The 24,085-nt window shown below is 32.1% G+C and overlaps 1 protein-coding gene across 1 annotated transcript; it reads left to right on the top strand.

Moving 5' to 3' along the window:
- The first annotated feature begins 3,310 nt into the window (after positions 1-3,310).
- On the top strand, positions 3,311-7,086 carry LOC145034841 (uncharacterized protein At4g15970-like). Its single transcript, XM_078983380.1, has 4 exons — positions 3,311-3,640; positions 4,298-4,663; positions 5,710-6,194; positions 6,843-7,086. The coding sequence occupies exons 1-4, from the start codon at positions 3,398-3,400 to the stop codon at positions 6,901-6,903; spliced, it is 1,155 nt and encodes a 384-aa protein (XP_078839506.1). The 5' UTR covers positions 3,311-3,397; the 3' UTR covers positions 6,904-7,086.
- The last annotated feature ends 16,999 nt before the right edge of the window (positions 7,087-24,085 follow it).

The raw sequence follows: 24,085 nt of genomic DNA, 5'->3' as shown, positions 1-24,085 counted from the left end.
GGTTGATTGGACCCGCCATATTTGGCATATTATACGGTGAGACTGGGCTGCTTCGTGCGTCAGTCAACAGGCTGGGGTATTACATCCCGATGGATAATTTGACCCATAGTATGTTGGCATTCCAACTCGATGGTTGAGGGTCTGAGATATTCCAACCCGATGATTGATTGGACTCATAGTATGTTGTTCGTGATTATATGTGTATTGTTGTGTGTATGAGTATTTTGAGGGAACTCACTAAGTTGTGTGCTTTCGGTTTCAGTTTATTATTTCAGGTGCTTCAGATTACTCGACAAGGCGAGGGGTGATTGTACATATTCTCGTGGTTTGAACTTTTTGTTTCTAAGATATTATGATATTAAACTATATTGAAAACATTTTGTAATAACTAATGACTTTTGGATGTTTGAAATTTTTTTAAATTGGCTTGATTTTTATAGGTGTTACATATATAGTTACTTTTGGCTTATACATAAAATGCTTATTTATACTCCTAAAAAACATATGTATATGATGTTTAGTTAAACTTTTTTTTGTATATAAATACATTTTTTATGTATTAATACGTATAATATGACAAACATATTTAAAGTGAAAAAAAAACATAAAAAAATTGTAAGCTTAAAGATTTTTTTTTGTTAATTTGATTTAATGGTATGTTGAGAATATGCTATTATGTTTACATTAAACAATTGCAAAAATGACCGAAGGCCTTTCGGTCTAGCGGTATTAAAAGTTGACGGATAAGTGGTTGAGGTTTCAATTCTCACTGAAGGCCTTTTGGTCTAGCGGTATTAGAAGTTGACGGATAAGTGGTTGAGGTTTCAATTCTCACTTGAAATGAAAGGTGTATATTAAGAGTAATATAACGGGTGTGTGTTTGTAGCCATTTTAAAGAAAAACAATTGTAAAAATGATTTTTTTTTACAACAAACCTAAAATTGTTAGAGAAACATAACCAATAAAATATGACAAATTTAAGTATATTTATCTAAAAATCCCTATAAATTTGTTTTTTTATTTTCGTTTAATTGTCTTCCTATATTCTTGTAACAATAACCCGTTAAAAGAGTCAAAATTGCCTATCTATGACATTAACTATTTGAGATATGCATCCTCTTCAATAAATAAAAATAATTTTGTTACATGTCACTCTCTTATTAATTTGAACACAAGTCAATTTTTGGTATTTTTGATTAAATGTTTTTTTTTTTTCATTTGTCATTTTCTTATATTTTTATATTTTCTTAATTAACATATCATATTTAAACCTCAATTAATAATTGTCATAATTGAAAATAACCAATAAATTACAATATTAATACTCATATAGTATTTAATATGTTTCTTTTTAAATTCAAATTTTAAATTTTAAATTTTAAATTTTAAATTTCAAAGTTAAACGAATTTGTGTTTAAACTTTTAAATTTAATTTTTGTTTTATTAAACTCGTATAACATACGGGTCTCACACCTAGTAATATAAAAATTATACGGGTTCACAAATCAAATTAACTTTCACCTATATATTATACACAAATGCGACATTGATGACAACTTATAACAAGCACATAGAAACAGGCTTGACTGTTACATTAAAAGTTTATTGACATAAATAGAAATAATTCATTGCCAATATATGACATTAACTTTTTGAGATATGCATAATATAAAAATTATACGAGTTCACATATCAAATTAACTTTCACCTATATATTCTACAAATGCCACATTGATGACAACTTATAACAAGCACATAGACATAGACTTGAGTTTGCATGCGAGCTTCGTCTTTCACCTAACCGTTATCATCAATAACATACCTGAAGTAGTAATTTTTTTTTTAAATTTTGGTTATTTTGTGATTTTCATATATATATATATATATATATATATATATATATATATATATATATATATATATGTGAGAATTAATTAAAAAAATTTGTGAAGAATAATAATACAAAGATGTATAAAACAAAAAACCATGACGATTAATGTTAAACATAAAAGAAATGTCTAAGGAAGGATGAAAGGTTGATACAAACACATGAATTTTAAAATCGAAGAATAAATTAAGGGTAATTGTCGAATATATAATCAATAATTAATTTTGTAATATTACTTAAAACAATTTATGTTCATTTGTAAAAGTGTTTATTAACTTTTCCGATGTTAAAATGAAGTTTAAAAAAAATAGTATTTGAATTAGCTTAGCTAGTATCAAAATGCAATAAGTTAACAAGTTTTTTATTAGGGTAGGATGTATATAGCCATATACTTATAATAAGGTTCATACAATAATTTAATTTAAATAACCCATAAATTATTGTAGATAAGAGAAATTAAATATCCTTTAACTTTTTGTTTCTATTTTTTTCTTATCTATTTAACATCTCAATCAAATTAAGATTAAATTGAATGCCACATGTTCTTTAAGATAATGATAAATATACAAATTTATCATCTAAAATAAATAGGAAAATAATAGAAACAAAAAGTAAAAATATATATATTTCTACTTATTTAAGATAATAATAAGTATACAAATTTAACATTTCAATCAAATCTAAATTAAATTGAATGACATATTTTATTATCGTAAAAAAAATAATAGAATAAAAAAGTATAAGGAGTTATCAAAAACTATTTATTTAAATAAATAAAACATTTATCCTTTTCAGACATTAAAACTATTTATTAATGGTATTAAAATGCAATAGATATCAAAGAAATCCCAAACGCCCAATACCAAGCAAATCCCAAACACCCCATAAGTGATGAAGACACCAAAACTCAAACTCATATCTTCAAATAAATACAAGTCAAAGGTCAACCTAGTCGTTCTTATAAAATATAAAAACAATACTCTCCTAAATACTAAGAAAACATCCGTGCATTTCTTCACTTTTAAAAAACAATATTTTGCTCATTCTGTTTATAATTTGTCTCGCTTAGAAAAAAATTATTTAGATATAGTTATCATATTATCCATTATAAAACTTCCAGAATAAATCTTTTTAATTAAATCTCAGGTAGCATGAGATGTTTGAAAATAAAAACACTATAATTTTAGAATATATATTTAAAAGCGAACATGCCTTTCGCCTTTTGCGCAAAGCTCTACTTTTTTTATATGGTCATATATAAATAAATAAAAAGTTAATTTGAATATTATATAACCAAAATTATAAAACCCCATTTTTTTTAATTTAATTAATGTATGAAATAATAGCACTTCCTTGTCATTACCTTAGCCTTATTAGTTGACAACTTGTGAATGACAACTTATTGTATATTATAAAGAAGATTAGCGTCGCCTTCATTAAATACACAACCACACCCAAGGAACAAGGAACAAAACACTAAAACCACCTACCAGGCTTCTACCACCGTATATGGGATTAGAAACTGGAACCAACACGGCGGTTGCCGGTCATCAACATGACACGCCTCCACCATCGGAGTCAACACACCACCACCACCACTTCTTCCTCCCTCTTCCCTCTAATTTCCTACTTCAAACTCCAAAATTGGTGATCATCTTTGCTTTGGTGGCATTTTCGTGCTTGCTTCTTTATCAATCTTCTCCTTCTCTACGGTTTCCATTCAACTATAATTCGTCTGGCATCAATTCATCAGTAAGTATTTCATCTTCATTGAAAAGTATACATATATGATTTCTTGATATCTATGTATAATAAATATGTTTAGGTTTTGTTATAACGTGTTCATGTGGTATATATAGTTTTATGAACGATATAATTAGATTAATCATGTTGAGTACTACACATAAGCGTTGATATAAATAACGTTAGTTAAGAATGACATATATATGTGTGGCGTTTATAATTAATTAGTCTACTTTCGTTTATAACTTGTATCGTTTTTGTTATACAAATATTTTTATATGCATGTACGATAATTACAAGATCATGAATTCATTGTCATTACGTGAGATAGGTGGATCCGTGGATAGTTGTTATTGATGTGCAATGCTAATTAAGTTTACATAATACGGTTTCTACATCATCTCATGAGTCATGAACCACTTCCTGAATCATTAGATTAGGTTTGATGCTTGGCATTTTGATATATATAGTACATAAGGTGTAATGAAAATCCTATAAATTAATACAAATCTTTAAATAAAATTAGATTATTTTATATTTTCTAAAACAAGTTGAAAATTCTAGAATAGTTGGCTGCATTGACGAAGTACAGCTTTGAATTTTCCAAAATTTTGAATTTTTTTATATGCTACTTTCTTTTTACTTTTTAATTGTTGAATTCTATAGGAGAACAAAGCAGATGAATTGAAAAGCATACTCAAAAGAGCTGCAACAAGTAACAATACGATAATACTAACTACTCTAAACGATGCATGGGTGGAACCAAACTCTATGTTTGATCTATTTCTTGAAAGCTTTAAAATCGGGAATCAAACACAAAGGTTTTTGAAGCACTTAGTCGTTCTAGCTATGGACCAAAAAGCATACACTCGTTGCTTGAAGTTGCACCCACATTGTTACAATCTTAGTACCGAAGGGATGGATTTTTCAGAAGAGGCATATTTTATGGCAGCCGATTATCTGAAAATGATGTGGAGAAGAATCGACTTCTTACGCAGTATTCTAGATTTAGGCTACAACTTTCTTTTCACGGTAATGATAATTTGCTTTTATATTTGGAAAATCTCCATATAAATCTCATTATTATGGGCAAGTTTATAGAAAAATCCTAAATTTTACTTTTTTTTAAATGAAAAGTCACGATTATTAGATAAAAAAAAAAATCAAATTAGCCATTTTGTCTGATTTCACATATTTTACCCGATAATCTGTCATTTTCTGTTAAAAACATAAGGATTTTTCCGTAAATTTAGTCAAAATATTATGATTTTTCCGAAAGATTTTCTACATAGTTGTGTTATTATATTAAAAAACTAGGTGTGAGACCCATGTATTACATGAGTTTAATTAAAAAAAATAAATATAAAAGTTTAACAATTTGAAAAGTTTGAATTGATAAGAAAAATGAAAAAAATTTGAATTATTAAAATTAACGAGATTTTAATGTATTAAATACATTATATATATATATATATATATATATATATATATATATATATATATATATATATATATATATAAACTCTTTCTAATAAATACTTTACATATATATTACCTTACTCATTAAATATGGAATTTTAATTTAATAAAATGAAAAATACAATAAAATCACAAGTGGAAAATAGAAAATTAAAAAATTCTACAAAATATCACGTGTCCAAATGAATGAGAAGAGGACATGTGATAAAACACATTCATTTATTATAGTAGAAGTTTTGGTATCTTGACTGAATTTACGAAAATGTTTTTACGTTATTTTAATAGAAAATGATAAACTATTGAATAAAATATGTGAAATGGGACAAAAAAAAAAAAATGATTTGAACTTTTTACCCTATATTCAGAATTTTCTGTTAAAAAAAATAAAATTTTATACTTTGGTAAACTAAGCCAATAATAAGATAACTATTTGTATTTTGTTAACTATTCATATTTTGTTAACTGTTATTTCATTTCGAATATGCAATGAACATATTGTAATTCTAAAAACGTGGTTTCTCTATTTCACTCAATTAATATAATTAATTACTAGTATAATTTCATTAGATGCTTAATTTATAAATCTTTTTTTCGAGCAGGACGCAGACATAATGTGGTTTAGGGATCCATTTCCACACTTCCATGAAGACGGTGATTTCCAAATTGCTTGTGATTACTTCAGAGGGAACCCATTTGATCTAAACAATTTGCCAAATGGCGGTTTCACTTACGTAAAGTCAAACATAAAGACTATTCAATTTTACAAATATTGGTTCGAATCGAGGTTGACTTATCCAGGTCTACATGATCAAGATGTGTTCAATAAGATCAAGTTTGACCCTTTCATTCGTGACAATGGGCTACAAATCCGGTTTCTTGATACAATGTTTTTCGGTGGATTTTGTGAGCCGAGTAGGGATTTTGACAAGGTGTGCACCATGCATGCGAATTGTTGTGTTGGGTTAGAGAACAAGGTTCATGATCTTGGAATCATGCTTCAAGATTGGCGAAAATACATGCAATCGTTCGTGAATCAAACTACCAAGGTTCACACCGTTTCTTGGACGGTTCCTCAATCCTGCAGGTAATTTTTTTTCTTTTTCTGTAGTTTTACTATTTTATCAATTCATCATGAAATATCTTTTTTCTAATCTTAGACGTAATAAATTACTATTTTTTATCATTTAGTCACAAAACTTAAACGTTTTTACGATTTTACATAACAATTTTACGTAGTAGGTAAAAGATTAAGTTTGTTACATTAAATGATTCAAGTTACGTACTTAGATTGCATTAATTAATAGAATGATAAAATAAACTGTATTTTTTTCTAATCGTATCTAATAAAATTATCATATTTAAGATGCAATTTGAAGATTTGTATGCATACATTGTTGACTATATATTACTATAAATAATAATATGCATATATATTTCTTGTTAAAAAACATAAATAGGAATTGAAAAAGTGGTAAACTATAACCTGACTTCTTGTAAAAATATCAGTTGCATTTTAATTTCAGTCTAACTCGACTTAATAAGTATATGATCTGAACACAATATTGATAAATTCAATATAACGGTTTGGTTATGTGTGGTTGCATAGCAAAAGAACTGTGAATCCCTTAATTATATATTTTTGAATATGAAACTAATTCAAATTCTTTAAAAGCTCTAGATTTTGTTATGTTTGTTATACATATAAATCCTAATCATTAAGTTCATTTTGTAGAGGCTCGTTCAATAGGCCTCGTGTTGCCAAGAAGAAAGATCATCAAGGAAGTAAGAGTTGATCGGGGGCAAACAAAACGGTGAACATCTTAGTAGGAAAAAAAAACATAACTGATTATTGTCATATATAATTCTTGAGAAAACTAAATGTATGTAAACATGACATAATATTACCATCTTTGTACAAAATATAAAACAATGTCGTTTTATATACCTCGCTTACATGTTTATACAAAAATTGTAAATTTTTGCTGGCCTCGTATGTTTACTATTAGTGTATATATTTGTAGCCCATGGTTGTATAGGCTTTAGCCCATTATATTGCATGTCTCATAACATAACCTTTTATTTATATATATATATATATATATATATATATATATATATATATATATATATATATATATATATATATATATATATATATATATATATATATATATATATATATATATATATATATATAGGCCCGGTTCTAAAAAATAAAATATTATTAAAGGTCCAGGACGAACAAGAAAAAAAAACTCTTATCTTTATTATAATTTTGTATTTTTAAAAAAATATATATAATAAAAAAATTAGACCCTGTGCAGCTGCCCACTTTGCCCACCCTCTAAACCTCCCATATATATATATATATATATATATATATATATATATATATATATATATATATATATATATATATATATATATATATATATATATATATATATATATATATATATATATATATATATATATATATATATATATATAGGTTCATATGAGACAATCTAATTTTCTAAGACCGTGAGACGCAATCCTAGCTACTCATTTAGTAGATAAAAAAAACATTTTTAAAACGCAAAATAATTGAAAATCTTCGAAAAAAATTTCAAATATTTTTTTTCAGAATTTATACTTTCCAAAAAAAAATTACCAATTTTTTTTAAAAAAAAAATACATTTTTTTATATATTCTAGTAGAATATTATAATATTCTACATATTTGACAAATCTACTAGAATATTCTAACAGTCTAAAAATCACATTAAAATATTTACAATGTAATATGTGACATCCCCATTTTCATGGCCAGAAAATGCCAATTTGTTTATACTTTGTTTTATAAAATCAGAATACTCCTTTGACTTAATGTTAAGCGTGTCAAACCCAACAAATAAAGGGGTAAAATAACTCCTTAAACACTACTACTTCGTACTAGAAATGTAATACAAGGTAAGCAGGGTGTCGATCCACAGAGACACGGAACAAATGTTTATACCTTTTTGCGGAAGGTACAATAATGGTCACATAAATGGGGGGTTGGTATGCAATGATTTAAACAAGAGGATAAAGCAATAAGTAAATGATCAATTAAATGAAACAAATTCAGGATTTGTGAGAACTCCAACTCTATGCAAGACAATTTAACAATGTGATTCCAAGGATGAAATGATGTCTACTCAATTCCACCTAAGTTGGTACTTTAAAGTGTTAATACGTTCTAACACTTCCCATTCACCAAGTTGTCAAATTCAAAACAAACTCTTTGAAAATAACCTAACCTTCTAATTTATGTCTAAACAAGCTCTTAGATAGAAATCAAAAGGTTGCAATAAGATTTATGTGAATGTTCCCAACAATACCCAATACTCCTCACAAGCTTGGGAGTGTAAGAGTATGTGAATAAGATTTACACTAAATTCATTCAATGGAAATCAATTTAGTGTTTGTTACTTAGTTCAATTTACAAAACAATTACGGATTTTGCAATTTGATAACTTGAATGACCTAACCCTAATTCAATTGACCAATAAGAATCACAATTAGAATCAAACATTAAATTGAAACAAAATCAAATTCACTAGGTAGGAATTAGAAGCAAACATCAAATCACATGATTGAAATCACAACTAAAAAGTCAAGACATGAAGTTGGAGAAACTAGGGTTCTAGCCACTCATGACTAGAACAAGATCACAAATCTAGAAAATGAAATTAAAGTTCTTACAAAATGAAATCAAATGTTCCCAAGTGTTAATCAACTTCAAAATCCTCAATAAATTCACCTTCTCCACTCCAAAAGTCGACCCCCTCAAGTAAAAAGTCAGTTCCCCACTTTAAAGATGGTGAAAAACTGCTTTAAAACCCGCATTTACGTTTACACGGCCCGCGTAAATTAACACTGTCATTTACACAGCCCGCGTAAACGCAAAAATATACTGCGCAGAAATCTACGTTTACACGGCCCGCGTAAACGCAAGGCTTCCATTTACACGGCAGTGTAAACGTCTGTAAAGCCAAAATTCTCATTTCTTTGATATCTTGCTCCTCGGTGCTCCGCAAGTCTTGAAATTTTGTCCACAACTTTTATTTACCTCCTCCAACAATATCCTTCCTCCAAAAGTCCCTAAAATATCACAAAAGTATTTGAATGAAATTGCCTCATGAAAAATCCCGAAAAACATGCAAAATGCATGAGTTTAAGCCTATATGCAATGTACTTTTATGAAATAAAGCTACAAAATTGGTACATGAAATGCACCTAACACTTAAAAAAGTTGTGGAATTTGTTCCCAGAACAAAATATAATAAGAATTTATCAAAACATTTCTTAAAGAAATGTATTATCATTGAATAATAAAACATCGGGATGTCATGTTCCGATACAAACCAAAAGCATAAACAATACAATTCGACCTTACAGCAGTTATTTACAATTAATGGTCTATTATCCAAAATCTATCGTCAATTCCACCAACTTATACTCTTGTGTCCTTACCTGTAATACAAAAAAAAACTGAGTGGGTCAAGCTTGAGAGCCTGGTGAGCATAAAGGGTTTTCAACCCACAATAATATAATTATTATATTTAATCATCAAACAATCAACCCAATTACCCATCCCCATTATCTTTTTTATTTCTTAAGGTTTTTACCCTAAGAATCAACTATCATTTATTCATTCATTCCTAACGATTGACCTAAGGAATTGACACAAAATCCATTTGCTTGCACGGTTTATATAACAGTCACTACGTCACATAGTCACCAGGGTTTAAACAATAGGTACTACGTCTCTTAGTCACCAGGGTTTATACAATAGGCACTACGTCTCATAGTCGCCAGGGTTTATACAATAGGCACTACGTCTCATAGTCACCAGGGTTTATATAATAGACACTACGTATCATAGTCACCAGGGTTTATACAATAAACACTACGTCTCATAGTCACCAGGGTTTATACAATAGACACTACGTCTCATAGTCACCAAGGTTTATACAATAGGCACTACGTCTCATAGTCACCATGGTTTATAAAATAGGCATTGCGTCTCATAGTCACCAGGGTTTATACAATAGGCACTACGTCTCATAGTCACTAGGGTTTATACAATAGGTACTACGTCTCATAGTCACCTGGGTTTATACAATATGCACTACGTCTCATAGTCACCAGGGTTTATACAATAGGCACTACGTCTCTTAGTCACCAGGTATTTCATCTACCTATGTTCTACCTAACATATTTGTAGATATAAAATACATATACGGTTTAAATCATTAAAAACCTGTATAAAACATCCATTCCACACCCAACTCAAATAAACAAATAATATATAACACATAACACATATTTCATAGCAAATACTTCATATTTATATGTTAGAAGAAAGTAACTACACACTCACTTGTTTAGACGATGCTCGGACAGCTCTACGGCTCTAAGAGTAGTATTCTTCGGTGAAACTAGAATATCTTCAAACATTAGGCTTCTTACGGGCAGAGCTTCGGCTCAGAAACTCTTTTTCTTCTCGGGATCTTCGGGCTTCGGGATTCGCTTCGGGTCTCGGGATGATACCGGGACTCCGTGCGTACTTCTTTGCACATAAATCGAGGTAATATGGGTGAGAGAATGGTGAATTAGCAACCTTGGCCGACTGCCCCTTCAAATCTATTTATAGGGCTGATTTCTCGATTTTCACGTCGTGAACAATATTTTCACGTCGTGGGCTTGATCGTCACTACATGTGTCATCGTAAGTTGGGTCTGGAAGACTCCAGGAGGCGCCAGAAGACATTTCACGTCGTGAACACTGATTTCACGTCGTGATCTCTGACAATTTTGGGGTTCCGCACCCCAAACTTCAGAAATTCATAACTTTCGCATACGAACTCCATTTTCGACGTTCTTTATATCGACGTGAAGGTCAGATTATACTCTAAAACTTTTGTTTAGATTTCGTCGGCTAATATTGACTTTATTTTTATTATATTATTTTTAGTATGCCGGGATAGGAAAACTCAATTAGAAAATCATAACTCCTTCGTATGGCGTCTATTTCCGTCTATCTTTTCACCGTTGGACTACTATTGACGAGATCTTCGATTCTCGTTTAGATTGTTTGGGCTAAATATCGCTCGATCTCATATTCGAACTTTGAGCTGTACTCTGTGAAGCCGAAATTTCAAAAAATCATAACTTTCTCATACGAAGTCAGATTTAGACGTTCTTTTTACGCACGCTCTCGGTTTAACGTATTCTATGACTTTCGTTTAGATCGCTAAGGCCAAATATCGCTCTATCGTAAATTCACTATTTACGCCGCGTTGTGTCATGCCGGTTTCGCCGCGAAACTTCGACAAGTAATAATTTCTTCGTTATAACTCGATTTTGGCGTTCTTTATATGTACAAAATCCTTGTAATATATACTAAAACTTAGTTAAGATTACTCATTCTAAATAATCTTTTATCAAAAAGTCATTTTTGACGCTTATCATCTCTAAATTGACTAGCCCAGATCTACGGGCGTTACATAACATTGTATTAGAATATTTCACGTATTTAAAAAAAATGGTAATTTTATTTATTTATTTTTTATTTGTTTAGGTAATTAAAGTTCCGAAAATAATAATTAAAAAAAATTTTTTTGGATTTTTCCTTTAATATTGCATTTTAAAATTATTTTTAGAACTTGTCTCACGGTTTCACAAAATTAGCATGATCTCAAATGAATCTGAACAATATATATATATATATATATATATATATATATATATATATATATATATATATATATATATATATATATATATATATTTATATATATCATCAATTATCTCAACTACACAATCCCACACTAACAGACAGTGTACTGGTCACGTAGTAATATATTTAGGATAAATAAAAGGGTCGAACACCAGAGGAACATGTATGATTCTATCCAGATTAAACTAACTTATAACAAAATATAAAAGAGAGTTTTGATTACAATCAAACAAAGCTAAGAACTTGAATAAAACAATAATTTGGAAGTACTTTTAGTTACATTTTGAATTCCCTTTTCTTTTAGGATTGAATTATTGAAAGTGCAATAGATTCAATAAAGTGAATACCGAACTGTAAAATGATTAATAATCTTGGTTAGATTAATTAATACTAATGAGTATAAAGTACCTAATACAATGTTCATGCAAATAGTTACCAAATAATCAAATTAATGATCGAATTATTAATGAATCAATCTAATGGTTAATCTGAATGCTCATAAGGATTAAACCAAACACAGTTTGTTTAACTAATGCTCTCTTATATGCTTCAAGTTAACGATTAGTGTTATCTAATCCTGGGATTTAATGAATTTCTAGTCTTAACGGTTTATTATCATGAACTTATTAAAGATACAAATTAATATAATCAAATTTATAATATAAATCATATATAACTCGGATGCAATCAATAAAAATCGAAACTTTAACAAGTAAGCTAGAATGATTAATCCAAAAATAATATATAATCAACTTTTATAAATCAAAATCAATAATTCACACCATAATAGTAATTAGTGCTTATCTACATTTAAATAGAATAATAAGGTTTTAGCCCATTATTTCTACAGAAAAAACAAAAGATAATCAATATAGTAATGCTAGACATAATTCCTATAGAAAACCTAACGATTTTCTCGATTTCCTTGCCTTGATCTTCAAAAGTATGCTTCCTTCTTGTTTTTCAGCCTTAGATACGATTCAAAGGGTTTATTTTTTATAACAGAGATTTGTATTTTTCTGCATACCGAATTGTATCGCAAAAATCTTGTATTTATAGAAAATAAAAATTCACGTCACTAGGCTTCAAATGTTGCGCCGCTATACGTGATATGCCTCGATGGTTCTCAAATCTTTATGCCTCTTCGTGACGCTAAACCTTTATTTTATGGTAAGTATGAATTTGATCCATATCAGCTCCATTCTTGTCCCAATCTTTTTCTTTCTCTTCAACTTCAATTTAAACTATATTTATCCAATATTAAGCATATTAAGTATCAGTTATATTAAAATATAACATTCTAGAACAATTTATTAAGATATATACCCAAAATATATGACTAATCTGTGCATTATCGGTACACCTAACCCTATATATTAATGAACTCAGTTACGATGCATGACGTGAATTGTTCCAGACTTAGTGCATTAGATTTGGTGTTTTCTGTCACCACGACGCCTCTTACACACCCACTGGCGAAAACTATTTTTGAGTGACATAATCTTGACTCGATTATTAAGATGTGAATATATGGGCCAATCACCCAATATCTCATCACTATAATTCTAACCAAACCATAATTCTAAAAAAAAAAGGCACCACTACACGATTTGTATGGAAAATCCTTAACAATATATTTTGCAACAACAACATGCTTAATTGAGTTGGACAATGAACTTTGCACGTGTTTTTTGGCGATAGCATGATTTCCAAATGCTGCAAAAAAGTGACGCTTTTGTATGATCGTTTCGCAAACAACCTTTCCCTTTTTTCGAAGAAGACGCTTGCTCTCAATTGAAATTTTTCTTCTTCCGTTATGTATTCTTTACGAAATCAATTTTCATGTATGGTAATCGGTGTCATTTCTATCACCAAAGCCCTAAATGTTGCCTCAGATAAGTTTTCTATTTATTTGGATTCCTAATCAATACTCACCGCCATATATTTCAGGGTTGTTTCTTCTACATAAAAACAAACAAACAGATGCTTGAAATTAGCTTTTTTTTTTTTTTCTTGCCCTCAACAAAATAATTCAAAGTTTATTAGAAAAGCAATGTAAGGAAATGAATTTAGTTGAATATGTGAAAGGCATACCAACATTTCCTGAATTCTTTAAGGCAAGATCAAATTTATTTTTTATATGCAGACATGTTGGTGTTGGGTTAATTGGTTTGGCATAGGAAAGTTTTTTTTATTAGTCTTTTAAGTTTTATTCATGCATGTTTTAGAGTCCAATTAGGTTTCTAATTATTAGTATAAGGAGTCTTTTAAACTAGTATAAATAGGCACATATGTTAGACGTTTTTATTAGGAATTTTCCGTCAATTATTAATAAAGCTTGAACACTAAGCAAAGTTGTAGATATCCTTTTTTGCTCTTCTCTTCCCTTGTTTTTACCTTGATTACATTTAGTTATTTTTACACTTGGTATCAGAGCCAAGTTTCATTGAAGGGGGTGTGATTCGAAGTTGATTAGAAGCAACCCCGATTTCTTTTAATCAGGCTTGTGAGAGACTAACCGGAGGCGCGGAGTAACGAACGGGAAGACGTCAAAGCGGGTGGCTATGATTCGGTTCGTTTTGCGGGTGACGGAAGACGGTAAATGTGGTCGTGACCTTGTCTTGTTGTCCGGTGGAAGAGTGCTCTCGGAACAAGCTTGATTAAAGAAGTCGGGGTCAAGGAGAAAAGGATGGCGTTGGTTAAAGAAGGAGGTTCGTTGACATATCAAGTTCCGGTTTTGACTCCAACGAATTATCCGGTGTGGGCGGTTAAAGTCAAGTCAATTATGGATGCACATGGCATATGGGAGACGATCGAACCAAAGACGTTAGATAAAGCACCAGATCAAAAGAAGTCAAAACAAGCTCTTGCTTTTTTGTTTCAAGCGATACCTGAAGACATGGTGTTGCAAATGGCGAGTTACACCGACCTAAAGCAAGTGTGGGATGGGCTAAAAACACGGTATTTGGGAGTGGATCGGGTAAGAACGGCTCGACTTGCAACCTTAAAAAGGGAGCTTGAAAGTTTACGCATGAAAGAGGATGAAACAGTTGATGATTTTGTGACAAAATTATCCGGTTTAGCATCAAAAGTAAGGAGTCTTGGATATGAGCTTGAAGAAGGTGATTTGGTAAAAAGGTTACTAGATTCGATGCCTAATTCGTTTCTCCAAATCGTGGCATCAATAGAGCAATGTTTCGAGTTGAATTCAATGTTATTCGATGAAGCGGTTGGTAGATTAAAGGCGTACGAGGAACGTATAAGAGGAACCAAGAAAGTGGAGGATACTCAAGGTGGGTTGTTGTTGGCTAGTGATGAAAAGTCACATGTTTGTAAGCATTGTGGCAATGGACGTTCAAATCGGGATGACTTTGGACGTGGCCGGGGAAGAGGTCGGGGGTTCGGGAGAAGTCGAGATGGTAATGAACGTGTCCGGGATAAAAGTCACGTTAGATGTTACAAATGTGGTGAGCTTGGTCACTATAAAAACGAGTGTCCTAAATGGGAAAAAGAAGAGGCGGGTCTAATCGAAGAGGAGTCGGCATTGTTTTGAACGAGTGGCTCGTATGACCAAACCGATTAAGGGGGTGATTGTTGGGTTAATTGGTTTGGCATAGGAAAGTTTTTTTTATTAGTCTTTTAAGTTTTATTCCTGCATGTTTTAGAGTCCAATTAGGTTTCTAATTATTAGTATAAGGAGTCTTTTAAAGTAGTATAAATAGGCACATATGTTAGACGTTTTTATGAGGAATTTTCCGTCGGTTATTAATAAAGCTTGAACACTAAGCAAAGTTGTAGATATCCTTTTTTGCTCTTCTCTTCCCTTGTTTTTACCTTGATTACATTTAGTTATTTTTACAGTTGGGCCATGAATTCCCACTACTAAAAGAAAGGTTGATGAGATAGATGACAATATATCCATGATATATGGTCTATCATATTCAGATATGGCTCATGTCGACATTGGTTCATGATGGCTCATGTAGGGATATCAACGGGGGCAAACGGGAGCGGAAATAGGTGCCTCCGCCCCTGCCCACGAAATCAGTTGTTGCCCCCGCCCCCGCTCTCGCTCCCGGTTCCCCCGTTTACACAGACCCCGGTCCCGCCCCCGGTTACCTCTATCACCCCCACTCCCCCGGTTCCCCGACATTAAATTGGATTTTTTTGTGCTAAAAAACTGCTTTGTTTTAGGCAAAAATACTATTTTTAATAAATTTAAAAGCTTAAAACCAAATCTTTTAGAAACTAAAAAATTAAAAATCCAACAATTCCAACAATCTTACAATCTTACAAAGACAAATCCAACAATCTTACGAAAACAAATCCTACATTACAAACACAATATACAACAAATCCAAAATTACAAATATAAAACACCAATTCACTACATCTTCATTATCCCTTAATTTCCTTCAACTCTTCATTCACTGACATTCAAATATCCTCCCTAAATAAATAACAAAAATAATAATAAAATAAATGATTATATTAGTTTATTCAATACAAAACGACAAACTGAACAATCTTATCTCAAGTCTCTTGTCATCTTCATCTGAATGTACATCATCACCATCAATAACACAACCTAATGAGGAAAAAATAAATAAAGGTAATAAGCATAATATATTAAAATGAATTAAAAAACAATGGTTGAAGCAAATTCATACTTACAAACAACCTTTTTTGTTCCATTAACTTCTTCATAAGTGAAATGACGCCACATTGGTTGATTAACCGTGTTTCTCGTTACTCTTAATTGCAGAATTGGTGGTATCATTAACCGTGTTTGAATCATTGGGTTGATTCGCTTCTGCTAAAGACATGATTACAAATGGTTCACACAAACAATCGGTGAGAAATCATGTATATAACTTATCAAACAATGTATATGACTTATTCTTGAAAGTACACTTAATATAATATATGTACACAAAAAATAACCTAAATAAAATTAATGAATACATTATCATTTATAACGTTATCATAAAACATTACTCCATAACTTTTGGTAATTTATTCTCTTACTAATATGATAAGTTCCTCTCATACTAATTGTCCCCAAATAACTTTATTAAAAAATAAGAACTAAAGCAGTAAAGCTATTTATTTATTTAGGCTTATTATTCTTTAGTTGTTATCATTTGGTAATCATTTATCAATGATTAAACATTCTTACTAGAGGTTGCAAACATCGAGCATTCTACAAAATTTGATCAAGCATTCTTACTTGTAGTTAAGTAATTGATAGCAGCAAGCCAGCAAACAGCAATATAAATGATTAAACATTCTTACTAGATGTTGAAAACATCAAGCATTCTACAAAATTTGATCAAGCATTCTTACTTGTAGTTAATTAACTGATAGCAGCAAGCAACAATATAAATGAGTTCTATATAAATCGAGTTCTATATAAATCGTGTTCTGATAGCAGCATTCTTCAAACTTTTTGACAAGGAAACTCATTGATAAGATACACTGTATGAAATTAAGAAACTCGGAAGAGCTTAATTGCAAGCAGCAGAAATTAGTGAGAGTGAGAAATAGAAATCAGTGAGAGTGAGAAGCAGAAATCGGTGAGAGTGAGAACCAAGAAGCAGAAATTGATAGCAACAGAAATTGATAGCAGCAACATGTGGTACATTACCGTCAAATGTGGAAGGCTTCAGCGGCGGTGACGGAAGAAAGTTGAAGTCGCAGGTTTGCCCGTGGGAGTTGGAGATTGGAGAAGTCGCAGCAGCAGTCGCCGCTCGCCAGTCAAAGACTCGGAGTACAAGTCTTCGGATCCTACCGCCTACGGGAACGGGAAGGAAGCTAAAGTCCTCGACTCCTCGAAGCTAGAAAGTCGCCATTCCTATTTCCCCATTCGTATAATCGTATTCTGAAGTGGAGACTGAAGATGGACATAAGTATTGAAGCCTTGAGGGAAGAAAGCGTGATTACGAGAAGCCCTAATTTTCCATTTGTAATTTCCATCAAATATAAACAATTTTTAGAAAAATATAAACAGGGCCCCCGCGGGAGTTCGGGATAGAAATACTCACTCCCGCCCCCGGTCCCGAAAATAAACGGGAGTTAATATCGCCCCCACTCCCGCTCCCGAATTTTTTTAAAAAATTAGTCTCGTACGGTATCGGGGTCCCGCGGGGGTTTTTGACATCCCTAGGCTCATGACCAAGAAAAGGAGAAGATGGCTAATGATCGAGAATAACTCATGGTTATGGAGGATTGCTTATACGAAAGAGTCCATGCACATAAACAATAGCTTTGGAGTTGTTTGAAAGTTCTCTACAAAGCAATTAATTGGATGCTATTTTGGGTGAAATCTTCATACTTTGTTGCTATTTATTGTTAACCAATCAAACTTGGTTGCCCTTATAGGTATGATTCTATCAATAGTGCCAGTGGCTTTAGGTTTTTTAGTTGTAGACTTGTAGTTTGGTAGGATGTTTTTGGAGTTTAGTATTTTGTCTTGGATTTGAAAATGTTTGTAGTTGATTTGGATATACGTTTAATTTGGACTTATGTTTAATTTGGATTTTGTATGATGCTTTATATTTTTTTATAATTAATTGAAAATTTGGTTTAGTTATTTTATAAAATAGAAATATTGAATTCAACAAAAAATACATAAAAGGTAAAACTGTCATTTTATTAATTCAATACAACAATTCAGAGGTTCCAACTGAACTGCATTTAGAAATTTAGATCTTAAAAATTCAAAGCTTCTTAGAAATGCAGACCTCTAAAAAATACAGATTTTAAAAATTCAGATCTTGTCAAATAGCCCTTAAGTCTATCTTTTATAAGACATGGATAGTTTTGATATCAAAACTTTTGTTTTCTTCTTTCGTAACGGGATTCATAATTATAAAGCATGATTTGTCAAGCTTAGTAATATCTTCTGTTTGGTCTTGAAATTCTATAATAATAATAATAATCTAAAACTTCTTTTGTTAATTTAAGATGTCACAGGGGCATCATTCACACTTATGTGATATAAGTGAGGTATCATATAAATTATTTACGAAGGCTAAACTGTCTAATTCCAAAAATTTGTACAGTTTATTTGTTTTTGTAACTATTTTTTTTAATATGGGTATCCAGAACCGGAATTAAAACCGTCGGTTCCAAAATCTTAGGAACCGGTACAACCAATTTCGGTTCCAATTCCAAGATCTTAGGAACCTTTGGTTCCGGTTCTGATGAATTTAATCGGATACTTGCCTATGATCATCCCTACTTGGATTTTGGTGAAACTCAAAGATCTTAGATTGATTGTGGAATGATCACGGACCCTTTTGTTGGTGGAAATTTGTGTGCATGTGTTTTCTTGAGCCATGCACTAGTTCTTGGTCTTTTTTGGACATTTAGAGAACTAGGGATGTAGTCCTAACATGTTTGACCTTGAGAAATTGATAAGGTTGGAAACTTTATCCATGAAAATCCTTGGAAGAATTAGATCTAAGCTTTTAAGTTATGAACGTTACGGATTAAGTTGATAGGATGTGTGTTGTCGTGCGGTGCATGTGCATGTCGTGATGCAAACCATAATGAGCAATCATGACTGTTTTGGCATGTAGTGGTTGCAACAACGAAAATGAGCATAAGTCTATGATGATATCATAACACTCATATGTGTTTGTGTTATGAAAGGGAACCCACTAAGCTTTGTGTTTACTGGTTTAAGTTCAAATGTTTTAGGTTGTTCAAGCAACAATGGGAAGGATGCGACTTGATTTCATTGCATCTGTTGACATTTAATACTTTTTATTTATGCTTGTTTTAAAAAAAATATATTTCTTTTTATGGCCGAATTGGTCCCAAAAATATTATTTCAATGTGAAATAATATTAATATTAAACATTTCCGAAGAAAAGTTCGATATTGATATCTTTTCAAAACTTGGGATTTCATAATTGATACAAAACATAAGCATAAATGTAGGCCTTACATCATCTTTTATTCTATACTCTATATCTCATCAAGTCCGAACATCAATATCTTTATACTACTTCCAGTGATACAAAGAAATTGAGTGGGTCAGGTTGAAAACCTGGTGAGTACATGGGGGTTTCAATCCCACAATGTTTATATATATATATATATATATATATATATATATATATATAATGTTGCAAAACCAAATATTACCAAACAATATAGATGTGCATCCGATTTGGATATCTACATACCCTCATACGTAATCCTACTCGTACCGAATCGATTCTTACAGATTCTAGTCTATGATTATCACGAAGGATTATCATGCCTGATGAACTGTTTAGAAATATGCAGACATACCATTACAATTTTCTGAATAGGACCTACCATTTATGGTTATCCAAGAATATTCAGACACGTGGTTACGTTTGTCAAATTAGGACCCACCATATATGGTCACCCCAAGGGGAACACTATATCATACTCCCATATGGAGCTACCATACATCAACACTTGAAAGTGTCAGGGAACAAAATTCTACTCTCCATTCCCAACTTACAAACACATGTCCTGAATGAGACTACCCGATATCAAACTTAATTGAATTAGTCATTTATTATTAACGGGCATAACTACCAAACCTCTAATACCAACTCTGTCTAGATAACACTATCCTACCTTAGTGTATATATATTTAGCATAGAGTAATTTTAAGTATTAATATACTTTTTTCTATTTCCCTAATGATATTTCTGTTATTGTTATCATGTGAAAATAGACATATACCTTTTTATCATATATAGAGCCATATCTGGTTCACATGTCATATATCCTTAAATACATTTCTAACACATAAACCAAGAAATAAGCATATAGCCCGCAAATAAACTTTCTAACATATATTTAATACTTTAATTAATGCTTGTACTAAAATCATGTTCATGAAAGGGATTATATAACATCCCAAAATTTTCAAAAATTTTAAGCTTTTCAAAACAACCCATTTACTAATAAAAGTGTTTACAAATCATTGTTCACAAAACATTTTTTAAAATCAGAGTCTTCCAAGATTCAATCAGTCATAAAACCAAGGATGTGTACAATCACTCATTCGCCTTGACACGGTCCCCTGAAGTACCTGAAACCACAAACTAAAATTGTAAGCATGAAGCTTAACGAGTTTCCCCCAAACTACCCACACATAAACAAATAACATATACAAATAACATGTACTGGGTCCACAACTAAAAGACTGGATTACCCCTGAGCCCATAGTATGAGTCCAGCTTGCCTACTAGGCCTATGGCTCATATTTGGCTTGCTCTTGAGCCCACAATATAAGTTCGGTTTGCCCTCGGGGGCCCACAACTCATGTATGGCTTGTTCTTTGACCCAATCAGTCATCATACTAAAATACCCTCAAGCCCTTAATACGAGTCTGACATACCTCCCGGTCCTCAACTTGTATCTGGAATGCACCTGAGCCCTCAGTATTAGTCTGGCATGATGTACCCGGCCCTCAGCTCATAACTAGAATGCTCGAGGGTTTGTTGGCTACAACCAAAATCAGTACAACCTCAACCCAACACAATATGCCTTAGTTCCTCAGTATGAGTCTGGCATACCACTCGGTCCTCAACTCATATCTGGAATGCTTCCAAGTGTGTTAGCTACAACACAAAGTAGTAGTACCTTAACCCACCACAATATGTCTCAAATAGCAGATAACAAGCACGTACAATATGTTATGCAGACAGAATCACAGGTAGTCCTACAGATCTACCCGACTAAGCATATCGGCAACTAGCATATAATCATTCATATCTATTCCATACTTAGCATATCAATATATAGCATGATATCAATCCAATAGGGCAGCCTTGGTGCCTTCGACTTGTAAGTACAGTGAGGAAAACTCACCTTAATTTTTCGAATATATCAGATAAAAGCTCGGACTGTTAATCCGGAAAATCCTCGTACGCTAGCACCAACAAATAATACCAAATTAATAATTGGTCCACAACCCATATCTAGGATTCAAGTCTGATTGTTCAACACTAAGGGTAAAATTCCATTTTAGCCTTTCCTCACTTGGCCCAAAAATATGAGGCCCACCAATAGCATCAAAGCCCACTATGGCCTATCTTACTAAAAGATACCCAAATCTCCAAATAGGCCCAAGCACCAAAAAGGCCCAAAATCCAAAAAAACACACCTCAAGTCATGACGATCCTTGGTTACATCGTTAGAGCTCACTCAATCAGATCCTAATTCATCACGATTCAACCTACTCAACTCAGACAAGGAAAATTCAATGGGGCTACCCTCGCATCATGAGAATCCTTTCTCACATCGTGAGCCCCAAGCAGATGACCAGAAATAGGACAAAACGATTCTCACATCATGAGACCTTGTGTCTCACGTTGTGAGAACAGTCTGAGGCGAAAAACCCACCTTCTAAGTCCTTAATCCATTAAGCCTTTAATCCTACTTCTTCCAGAAGCTAACAAGGACTCGAAAGGCCAATAAAAATGATTACTTGATGGAAATGCATGCCCCAAGCATGTCCTAAACCCAACTTAGGCCAAAATGACAAGAAATGGCCCTAAAGTCATCCAATATTCATAAATTACAACCACACTCCAGATCCATAAGACAAAATTATAAAGAATGACTTGTTGATCCATAAAGTTGCCAACTTTATGGATCCCGATAGGTGCATTTTATGCACCTATTTTGCATGTTTATTTCTGTCATTTCATAGCATTCTACTTCATAATTCTTGCATTTAGTTAATTATTTGGGCAATAGCATATTTCATTAAGAATGTCTAGTACTTCACTATTTTTTGATTTATTTTGCAGGCATTATGGGGCATGAAGCTTGGAGCTTAGATGCATGGAGCATGGAGGATGGAACTTGGAGCTTTGGAGCATGAAGAGAAGATGAACCGGTTATTCCATGGCAGAATACATGAAGACATAACCCGAGTCATTGTTGCATTGTTATCATAGCAAAGGACTACGTTTGAAATGCGTTTCTTGTCACACTGATGTGGGTCGTGTTTGTCCTTTATCATCTCATATTTGAGATACATGACTCGTGGTGAAGCTAGATTGAAGATGGAGCCAACATTGAAGACTTATTTGATTTTTAGCAAAAAGCATGGGCCATACCAAAAACACATGGTCAAGACAAATGGCCATGCCAAAAACACATGGGCAAAAGGGCGTGACCATGCTAAAAACGGATGGTATTATGGAAAGCACGTGAACTTTAATTAAAAGCAGAAGAACGTCATTTTTTATGCAGAACGGGTTTTTGGAGCAGTTTAGGGCGATCTTGGGTGTAACACTCGGGTTTCAGGGCCAAGCATTTTAGATGATGTAATAGTCTAGGTCAACTATTGTAACTCTTTTGAAGTAATAAAGATGAAATATTTGAATACTATGTGAATTATGTGTATTTATGTGCTTATTACTTATTTATAAATGTATGATAAATAAAGGATAAAAATAAGCATCAAAATTAAAGTGTAAGATAAACCCGATAAAAACCCACTATTGCTCATCTTCCTAAAACATACCTAAAGCTCCAAATGGGCCCACGCACCAAAAAGGCCCACATATAGAAAATTAGGTCCCAACAAGGCCCCAAAGCCCCAAAACCACACCTCAGGTCGTGACCAGCCTTGGTTACATCGTGGGAGCTCACTCAATCAGATCCTAATACATCACGATTCAACCTAGTCAACTCAGCATCGGAAAAAGTCAACGGGGCTAACCTCATGTCATAAGAATCCTTTCTCACATCGTGATCCCCAAATAGATGACCAGAAATGGGACCAAACACTTCTCACGTTGTAAGAATAGTCTGAGGCTAAAAGCCCAACTTTTAAGTCCTTAATCCATCAAGCCTTTAATCCTACTTCTTCCAGAATCTAACAAGGACTCTGAAGGCCAATAAAAATGATTACTTGATGGACATGCATGCTCCAAGCATGTCCTAAACCCAACTTAGGCCAAAATGACAAGAAATGGCCCCAAACTCAACCAAGATTCATAAATTACAACCACACTCCAGATCCATAAGACTAAATCATAAAGAATGACTCATCGATCCATAAAGTTGCCAACTTTATGGACTCTAAGCATGTAATCAAACATAAACATGCAAATAGGAGCTTAGAACTTAGATCTAGCATTTTGAGCTCAAAAAGATTAGATATTGGATACTTACAATGGTCTAAAATGTTCACAAGGTGATG

This window comes from Lactuca saligna, chromosome 3, assembly GCF_052625555.1.
Source record: "Lactuca saligna cultivar CGN05327 chromosome 3, ASM5262555v1, whole genome shotgun sequence".
In the NCBI taxonomy this organism is placed as follows: Eukaryota; Viridiplantae; Streptophyta; class Magnoliopsida; order Asterales; family Asteraceae; genus Lactuca; species Lactuca saligna.
Note: the sequence above shows the minus strand (reverse complement) of the source record. Positions and strands in the feature narration are given on the sequence as shown.

Bases quoted from the DNA above. Each gene is read 5' to 3' on its own strand.
- LOC145034841 (XM_078983380.1), top strand. From the start codon at position 3,398: ATGGGATTAGAAACTGGAACCAACACGGCGGTTGCCGGTCATCAACAT. The intron at 3,641-4,297 runs GTAAGTATTTCA...TGAATTCTATAG, and splicing joins CGTCTGGCATCAATTCATCA to GAGAACAAAGCAGATGAATT. The intron at 6,195-6,842 runs GTAATTTTTTTT...TTCATTTTGTAG, and splicing joins ACGGTTCCTCAATCCTGCAG to AGGCTCGTTCAATAGGCCTC.